The 10,091-nt window shown below is 46.1% G+C and overlaps 1 protein-coding gene across 1 annotated transcript; it reads right to left on the bottom strand.

The window, feature by feature from the left end:
* Positions 1 to 2,201: 2,201 nt before the first annotated feature.
* LOC117884369 (olfactory receptor 51E2-like) lies at positions 2,202 to 6,810 on the bottom strand. The gene is made up of 2 exons (XM_034784761.1): positions 6,032 to 6,810; positions 2,202 to 2,205 (listed from the first exon to the last, which is right to left on the bottom strand). Exons 1-2 carry the CDS (start codon positions 6,808 to 6,810, stop codon positions 2,202 to 2,204), a joined length of 783 nt encoding a protein of 260 aa, XP_034640652.1.
* Between the last annotated feature and the right edge of the window lie 3,281 nt (positions 6,811 to 10,091).

Here is a 10,091-nt window from a genome sequence, read left to right on the forward strand (position 1 = left end):
GCATTAGCTCTGAAAACTCAATGCCACTCTGTGAAGGCCAAATGAAGTGGTCCTTAACTGATGCAAACCTAAGGGTGTGGAAAAGGTTTTCTCCTTCCAGGCTTATGGTATCAAAGCTATTTGCCAGTATCCCTTTGTGAAGTCTAAAGTGGATATCTATCTGGCAGCTCACAACTATTCTAATATTTCATCTACTCTGCATCAGATAAACATCAAATTTCAATACTGTGTTGACTTTTCAGAAATTGATGCAGAAACGGGTTGTGATATCCCGGGTTAGAATGAACACAATGGAATTTCTCCACTCACTGTATGATTCCTTCACTACTCCCAGGGCCAAAATGACCTGGAGTTCATCTCACATGATATCCCACATTTTACAAGGGAACAGCCAGGGAGTTTCCCTGATCTGATGCATTGGGGTTATGTCAGTATGGTGGTATTTTAGGTAGGTGTGCCTGTTGCGTTGCACTCCATATTCTTTATTGAAATATGCTTATGAATATGAATATGACAAAACTGGAATATGTTTTATGCAAAATACCTCATGTAAGGGATCATTGAAAAAGTTATCATCTGCTGAATGTGTTCTTCCTATTTGTATGCATTAATCATTCTTATATTTGAAGTTAGAAATATGAAGTATAAATCTAAGGTCCTATTGTAATTATGCTAAGTGAGGGCCATTAAGGAACTTGATGATTCTTATGCAAAAATAATTGGCTATGAATGGATTTGTTTTCCCGTAAGTCTGTGGGACCCCTGTGAGGAGGAGGGGCATTGGTGATCCCTTTTAAAGACATGTGTCTGTGTCACCTGATGCTGGAATGCATCTTGGATTTTATATTTTTTCATGAGGTGGGGGGAAAGTTTAAACAAAGAGACAAAGATTCCCACCTTTTGGGCAAGTCTATATAAGAGTGTGAAGCAGGACAAAGAGGGAGTCAGTGGGGATACCCCTGCTTACCAGTTTCTTAGTGTATTAAGCTTAGCTTTTCATGTTTGGTTATTTTGCTTAGTAACTTACTTTGTTCTGTCTGTTACCACTTATGATTACTTAAATCCTATCTTTTATACTTAATAAAATCACTTTTGTTAATTAATACACCCAGGGCAAGTAATTGTTACATTGCGGGGGGGACAGTCTGTGTATATCTCTCTTTACTTCGAGAAAGAGGGTGAACAATCTGAACTTATAATGTATAAAACTTTATACAGTGTCAGACAGATTTATCTGGGGTTCAGGTCCCATTGGGGCTGTGTAGTTGGGTGCTGAGGCAAGTCCCTTTTAACTGAGCCTTCCCCCATCTCTGTGTCTGTGCTGGAGGAGGCCTGGAGGGTCTGACTCAGCAAGACAGAGGCAAGGGGTGCCCAGGCTGGCAGAGAGGTTAGGCTCAGTGGTATCTCAGCATATCAAGTGTCAGTCCCAAGGGGGTCCCCGCGAGGGAACCCATCACAGTGGTGGAGATGCAAGGATATGTGCCCAGCTGATTGCTTTGAGACACTAGTGGTGATTTAAAGTGAGTTTTAAGTGTGGTGCCTGGAGAACAGACAAAGTAGTTACTGGTTGGTAACCGGTGGCCTCAGACTTTTACAAATCTTTCCTAGTAACCACAGATGCATCCGAGTGTGGTGTGGGAGCAGTCTTAATGCAGGAAAGACTGGATCAAGAATTCCATCTTGTCGTGTTTCTCAGCAAAAAACTGTCTAAGAGGGAAAGCCATTGGTCAATCACAAAAAAGAAATGTTACGCCATTGTGTGTGCTCTGAAAAAGCTACGCCGATATGTTTGGGGACGGCGTTTCCACCTGCAAACTGTCCATCCTGCGCTGAAGTGGCTTCTTACCGTCAAGGAAAATAACAAAAAACTTCTTTGGTGGAGTTTAGCTCTCCAAGATTTTGATTTTGAAATACAACACATTTCAGGGGCTTTTAACAAAGCTGCTGATGCACTCTCCTGTGAAAGTTTCCCAGAATCAACTGGTTAAAATCATCCTTAAAATGTGGAAACTATTGTTAGTTTTATATAATCAGTATTATGGCTAGAGGTGCATGTGTCACTCTGTTTTCTCCTAGAGCTCCAGGGAAAAAAATCACAGTCAGTGTGGAACAGGCTGTCCAGCACCATCTGTGACTTGGGCGGGGGGTGACGTGTCATGATAATACAGATAAGGGTAGCATAAAATCCCTCCTGGGCAGCTTTACCTGTAAGGGGTTAAGAAGCTGAAATAACCTGGTCAGCACCTGATCAAAAGGACCAATAAGGAAAGAAGATACTTTTAAAGCTGCGGGGGGGGGNTAAGGGAGGCAAGGAAATGCATTAGGTTATCTTTTGTTTTAGCTTGTGAATTTTCCTATTCTACAGAGGTAGTTTTATTCCTGTTTTTGTAATTGTGAAGCTGAGCCAGAGGGGAATTTTCTGTGTTTTAAATCTTTTTATTTGCCCTGCAAAGTTACCTTCCATCCTGATTTTGCAGGTGTGATTCTTTTACTTTTTCTTTGTCAATAAATTTCTTCTTTTAAGAACCTGATTGATTTTCAGTGTCATAAAAACCAAAGGGTTTGGTCTGTGCTCACATTGTTAACCAATTGGTTGGTTTATTATTCTCAAGCCTCCCCAGGAAAGGGGGTGAAGGGGCTTGGGGGACTATTTGGGGGGAATAGGGACTCCAAGTGTCCCTTTCCTGAATTTTTGTGTAAATCACTTGGTGGTGGCAGCAATATCATCCAAGGACAAGGAAGAAATTTGTGCCTTGGGGAAGTCTTTAACCTAAGCTGGTAGAATATAAGTTTAGGGGGTCTTTCATGTGGGTCCCCACATCTGTTCATCAGATTTCTGAATATTTATACATTAGTAATACAATGACATGCTTTGAGGCCCCTATTATGCATGTATCAGCAATTTCAACACAATTCTTATCAGGAAGGACATGGGGTCAAGCTGCCCTTTCTGTGGTACCCAAAACCCCCTCCCCTCCTGTCTTGGTTAAGCTAAGACTGCTGCATGGCCACTTTACAGCCTGCTGACTTGGCTGCTTTTAGCAATAAGCAATAGTGGTTTCAGGCACTTTACTAGTTTGCCAAAATCTCCCCATACAAGGGAATACATTTAGTGTGAGCCTCTATTATGATGTTTTTAAATTATTTGCATGGATCTTGCAGGCACTTCACTGCTAATTAGCTTCCTCATTCTTATGTTGTTCCTAAATGTTACTACAGTGAGTTTTGTTGCTATTTCCCTCCCTACAAGGATGTTAAATTGAATTACATTATTATCACTATTACCAAGTGCTTCAGCTATTCACCTCTTGGACCAGATTCTGTGTTCCATTTAGGACTAAATCAAGAATTGCCTCTCCCCTTCTGGGTTCCAGGACTAGCTGCTCCAGGAAGCAGTTGTGAGGGGTTTGGTCACAGAGGCCCCCTTAGGATTGTCACCTGACATGCTGGAATTACCTCTGAGCCCATTTTCCCTGCCAGCTTGGGACTTCCAGAACCCTGCCTTGTTCAGACAGACACGCTAGCCTCCTGGAACACAGGTCTGGTCCATGCCCCCAAAGCTGCAGATTTTAACCAAACACTGCTCAGCAGGTCACCTATCTCCAGCACCCAGACACCCAGTTCCCAATGGGGTCCAAACCCTAAATAAATCTGTTTTACTCTGTATAAAGCTTATACAGGGTTAATTCATAAATTGTCCAGCCTCTATAACACTGATAGAGAGATATGCACAGGTGTTTGCTCCCCCCAGGTATTAATCACTTACTCTGGGTTAATTAATAAACAAAAGTGATTTTATTAAATATAAAAAGTAGGACTTAAGTGGTTCCAAGTAATAGCAGACAGAACAAAGTGAATTACCAAGAAAAATAACATAAAACACGCAAGCGTAAGCCTAATACAGTAAGAAACTAAATGCAAGTAAATCTCACCCTCTGAGATGTTCCAAGCCTCTTTTACGGACTAGATTTTCTCCTAGTCTGGAACCAGCAATCACTCACACCCCTGTAGTTACTGTCCTTTGTTCCAGTTTCGTTCAGGAATCTCTTTGGGGTGGAGAAGGTATCTTTTGTGCCAGCTGAAGACAAAATGGAGAGGTTTTCCAGGGCTTTTTATAGTCTTTCTCTTGGGGGTGGAAACCCCTCTCTCCCCCATGTAGAATCACAGTTACAAGATGGCGTTTTGGAGTCAGATGGGCTAGTCACATGTCTATGCATGACTTAGTTCTCTATAGGGACATTCCCAGGAAAGCTCAGATGTGGATTGGCATCTATCAAGAACCATTGTTAGCCAAGTACATCCATTTACTTGAATAACCCCTTCACACTATGTTGACCAAATCTGCCTTAGGTGCTTTCTACAGCAAACACTTTAAATATAAGCATAGAGCCAACGCTCATAACTTCAGATATAAAAATGATACACCCATATGAATAAGATGAATACATGCAGTAGAACATATGCCATGTAACACATCTTTGCAAAGGTTATCTTGCATAAAACATATTCCAGTTATGTCTTATTTATGCATATTTATGCATATTTCTATAAAGCATTATGGGGTGCAATGTCACAGAGGCTTTGGAGCAAATTGAGAAATTAAACAGTAATAAGTCACCAGAGACAGATGGAATTTACCCAAGAGTTCTGAAGGAACTCAAATATCAAATTGCACAACTACTAACCATGGTATGTAACCTATCACTTAAATCAGCCTCTGTACCAGATGACTGGCAGAGAGCTAATGTGATGCTGATTTTAAAAAAGGCTCCAGAGGTGATTCTGGTACATGCAGGCAAAGGTGATCCAATGAATATAGTGTACTTGGACTTTCAGAAACCCTCTGACCAGGTCTCTCACCAAAGGCTCTTAAGCAAAGTAAGCAGTCATGGGATAAGAGGGAAGGTCCTCTCATGGATTGGTAACTGGTTAAAAGATAAGAAACAAAGAGTAGGTATAAATGGTCAGTTTTCAGAATCGAGAGAGGTAAATAGCAGGGGTCTGTACTGGGACCAGTGCTGTTCAACATAGTCATAAATGATCTGGAAAAAGATGTAATCAGTGAGGTTGAAAATTTCCAGTCAAGACAAAGTCCTAAGCAGGTTACAAAGGGACCTCACAAAACTGGGTGAGTGGGCAATAAAATGGCAGATGAAAGTCAGTGTTGACAAATTAAAAGAAATGAACATTGGAAAACAATTCCAGCTATACATACAAAATGATGGGGTATAAATTAGCTGTTACCAATCAAGAAAGAGATCTTGGAGTCACTACTAATAGTTCTTTGGAAACATCCTCTTAATGTGCTGCAGCGGTCAAAAACCAAACACACAAAAACCAAAAACCAAACAGAATGTTAGGAACCATAAGGAAAGGGATAGATAATAAGACAGAAAATATCATATTGCCTCTATATAAATCCATTGTACGGCCACATCTTGAATACCGTATGCACTTCTGGTTGCCACATCTCAATATATATATATATATATTGCGATTGGAAAAGGTACAGAGAAGGGAAACAAAAATGATTCGGGATATGGAACAGCTTCACATGAGGGGAGAGTTAAAAGACTGGGACTGTCCAGCTTGGAAGGGAGGGACACGATATAAGCCTATAAAATCATGAGTGGTGTGGAGAAAGTGAATCAGGAAGTTTTATTTACCCCTTCACAAGAACCAGGGGTCACCCAATGAAGTTAATAGGCAGCAGCTTTTAAAACAAATAAAAGGAAGTATTTCTTAACGCAATGTGTAGCCAGCCTGTATAACTCATTGCCAGGTGATGTTGTGACAGCCAAAAGAATCAGATAAGTTCATGGAGGATAGGTCCATCAGTGGCTAGTACCCAAGATGGTCAGGGATGAAGCCCCATGCTCTGGGTGTCTCTAAAACCCTGCCAGAAACTGGGAGCAGACAACAGGGGATGGATCACTTGATAACTGCCCTTTTCTGTTCATTCCCTCTGAAGCATCTGCCTCGTCCACTATCAGAAGACAGGACACTGGGCTAGATGGACCATTGGTCTGACCCAATATGGCCGTTCTTTTGTTCTCTAATTGCTCCACTGATGGATGGACTGCTGCAGACAAGTCTTTTCCAGGGGATCGCTCTGCTATAGGGCTGGTAGACAGCCTTGATGATCATGAAGTAGGACAAGGCAATCAGTAGCGCGTCGAGCCCCATCACCAAGAGGATAGCAGTCAAGCCATAGATGACATTGACCGTGGTGCTGGTGCAGGCCAGGTTCATAACGTCCTGGTGCAAACAATAGGAGTGCGACAGGACGTTGGAGCCGCAGAACGATAGGCGAAGAATGAGCAAGGGCAAAGGGAGGAAGAACATCACACCCCTAGCCACAGAAGCCAGGCCTATCTTCGCCATCACCGGATTGGTGAGGATGGTCGCGTGCTGCAGAGGGTGGCATATGGCCATGTACCGATCCCAGGCCATGGCCAGCAGGACGGTGGACTCGACAGCAGACAGGGAGTGGATGAGGAACATCTGGAGCAGGCAGGCGCCGAAGCTGATTTCCCTCCAGTCAAACCACAGGAGGGAGAGCATTCTGGGCACGGTGCAGGTGGACAGCGCCAGGTCGATGGAGGCCAGCATACACAGGAAGATGTACATGGGGGCATGGAGGCTCAGCTCCGTCTTTACAATGAACACCACCGCGCCGTTGCCTACAATGGCCACGAGGTACATGGAGCACAGAGGGAACGCCAGCCAGAAACGGGCAGCTTCCAGCCCGGCCGTGCCGGCCAAGACGAAGGAGGAAAGGCTGAGGTCGGTGTTGTTGGGAGAGGGCATGGTGCGCCGGCTGTGATGCTATTCCATGTTGTCTCCCCCCCCTGCCAGGGACAGAGAAACAGTATTGTAATGAAGCACGTCTAGTGATACTGCGTCTGAAGGGATTACGTCAAGTAGGTGCCTCTAACCCTGGGTGGTGGGTGAACCCCTCCTTCGGGGAGGCTGGCCCGCCAGCCTCGCCCCGTCCGCCCCAGGACCCACCCCCTGCACAGCCAGAGGATCCCCGAAGACCCCCCCACCCATGCGGCTGGAGGAGCCCCGAGGACTCTCCCCTGCGCCCTCCCCAGCTATGCCGGCCGCACCCTCCAATGCTGGCCCCAGTGCCGGGCTGAGCTACCGGCCCCCCCCCCAATGCCATCCAGGCCACTGGCCCCTGGGCTGGCCCGAGCCCCGGGCTGCCTCTGGCCACGTGTGGGCCTGAGTTCCAGTCCACCGGCTGGAGCTGAGTGAGCCCCTGCCGTCTTCAGGGTAGGGGGGAGTGCGGGCGGGGCCTCGGGGCGGAAATGGGTGGGGCTATGGCCTGGGTCGGGGGAGGCTTAGCCTGCCCTGGCCTTTGACACCCGCCGCCCAGTCCTCTAACAATAAATTAGCTTCCCAGTTCTGGTCAGCGCGGCTTCCACCCTGAGCCCCGAGCCCCTCCCATCAGGGACCCACCACAGGCGTTACCTCCACTCCACTGTGGCTTCCCTTCCCCAGACACTGCCTGTGCCAACCACCCTCTCTCCCCTCTTGCAGCCCTATAGGCCCAGGTGTAGGCCAGCCCCTTTCAATTGGCTGGATTGGGCTCTGACACAGGGGAACTGGGCCCAGGTCTGATAACAGGGATCAGCTCCCCTGTGACAGGGACAGGCCTGACTCTTGGGTCCTTTGCTCCCTGAGTGAAAAGGAGCAGGGAGGTTGCAGCCCCACCTAATGTAATGGACACCCTAAAGGGGTCGTAGGATGACCAGATGTCCTGATTTTATAGGGACAGTCCCGATTTTTGGTCTTTTTCTTATATAGGCTCCTATTACCCCCCACTCCCTGTCCCGATTTTTCACAAATTTCTGTCTGGTCACCCTAAGGGTAGGTAGCCCCATGGAGAGGGCTGCAGGGGAAAAAAAAACACATGCGGTGCCCATTGCAGAATGTTTCAGTTGCTTCTCTGGCTTGGATGTCCTGGGGGACATTCCATTTGCCTCTGTCCTGCACCTCCAGGCACTACAGTCCATGCTGAGATTTTAAGGTGCCAATATGTAATCTGTAGCACCTGCTCCGAGCAACTGAAGACCATTAGGAATGCTGCTTGGCTGCAGGGTAATATTACTTTTACTCCCTGTACCGGTGTGATGAAATGGGAATTTTCTGCAATACTTTTCTGACCCCTATGTGTGCCTCAGTTTGCCCTACATGTTGCATTGTTACCCAGTTGGGGAGGAAAGGGGTAAACAGTGAGGTGACAACATTTGCAAACAAGACAAAATTATTCAAGATAGTTAAATCCAAAGCAGACTGCAAAGAGCTACAAAGGGGAAACTCATAAAACTTGGTGACTGGGCAACAAACTGGCAGATGAAGTTTAATGTTGTTAAGTGCAAAATAATGCACATTGGAAAACATAATCCCAACTATGCATATAAAATGATGGGGTCTAAATTAACTGTTACCACGCAAGAAAGAGATCGTGGACTTGTGTAGCGTTCTCTGAAAACATCTGCTCAATGTGCAGCGGCAGTCAAAAAAAACTAACAGAATGTGAGCAATCATTAGGAAAGGGATAGACAATAAGACAGAAAATATCATATTGCCTCTGTATAAATCCATGTGTGACGGGGCGCGCTCACCACTCCAGTGCCTCCTCGTGGCCAATATGGGAATTAGCTCTGGTAGCCAGTGCGCCCTGCTCCGCCCATCACCTCTTCTGCTCCTGAACCCACATCCCTCCAAGGACCGCGATGTCCTCTTCAGTGACAGCCCTCCGGCCGTGCCACACTAGGTGCTCCCCCCCTTCCGGGGGAACGTCTCTGTAGTCCCTGTCCAGCCACTTCTCTCAGTGGTGACCACAGTCTACTGTTTAGCCCCTTCCCCAGTGGTGAGTGGGGGGACCCAGGCCCGCCCACTACGCCGGGTCTCAGCCTGTAGAAGGTGGCTGCTTGCGGCGACCCCTACGATTCTTCAGCAGGTTTTCCTGGGCCACTTCCCCACGGCCCCAGCACCCTCTTTGCCCTTGCCTCAGGGCCTCGGCCTGCAGATCCTTGCATCCCACCAGGAGCTGCCTTTAGCCTCCCGGGTCTCTGCCTGCCGCACTGCTCTGTCCGGGGTGTTTGCTACCTTTAGCCTGCAAAGCAGCCAGTCCTCCTCCCACCTCAGGCTTCAGGGAGTGACTGAAACTGCTCTGCTCTGCAGCTCTTCTTATATGGGCCAGCCCAGCCCTGATTGGCTGCTCCTCGCAGCCCCTCTCTGATTAGCTGCCTCCCATGCAGCCTCCCTAGGGCTCTATTAACCCCTTCGAGCCCAGTGTGGGGCAGGAGCCCCATCACACCATGGTACGCCCACACCTTGAATGGGGTCTAAATTAGCTATTAATACTCAAGGACGAGATCTTGGAGTCATTGTGGATAGTTCTCTGAAAACAGAGGAAAGAGATAGCTAATACGAGAATATATCATAATGCTACTACAGGGGTTGGCAATCTTTCAGAAGTGGTGTGCCGAGTCTTAATTTATTCACTCTAATTTAAGGTTTCGCGTGCCAGTAATACATTTTAACCTTTTTAGAAGGTCTTTTTCTATAAGTCTATAATATATAACTAAACTATTGTTGTATGTAAAATAAATAAGGTTTTTTAAATGTTTAAGAAGCTTCATTTAAAATTAAATTAAAATGCAGAGCCCCCGGGACCGGTGGCCAGGACCCCTGCAGTGTAAGTGCCACTGAAAATCAGCTCGTGTGCTGTGTTCGGCACGCATGCCATAGGTTGCCTACCCCTGTGCTACCATATAAATCCATGGTACGCTCACACCTTAAATACTGAACGCAGTTCTGGTCACCCCATCTCAAAAAAGATATATTGGTATTGGAAAAGGTAGAAAAGTGCAACAAAAATGATTAGGGGTATTGAACAGCTTCCATATTAGGAGAGATTAAAAAGGTTTATAAAATCTTGACTGGTGTGGAGAACGTTAATAAGGGAGTGTTATTTACTCCTTCACATAACACAAGAAACAGGGGTCACTCAATGAAGTTAATAGGCAGCAGGTTTAAAAGAAACATAAGGAAGTGCTTCCTCACAAAATGCACAG

The sequence above is a fragment of the Trachemys scripta genome, chromosome 1 (assembly GCF_013100865.1).
Source record: "Trachemys scripta elegans isolate TJP31775 chromosome 1, CAS_Tse_1.0, whole genome shotgun sequence".
Lineage (NCBI taxonomy): Eukaryota > Metazoa > Chordata > Testudines > Emydidae > Trachemys > Trachemys scripta.

Bases quoted from the DNA above. Each gene is read 5' to 3' on its own strand.
- LOC117884369 (XM_034784761.1), bottom strand. From the start codon at position 6,810: ATGCCCTCTCCCAACAACACCGACCTCAGCCTTTCCTCCTTCGTCTTG.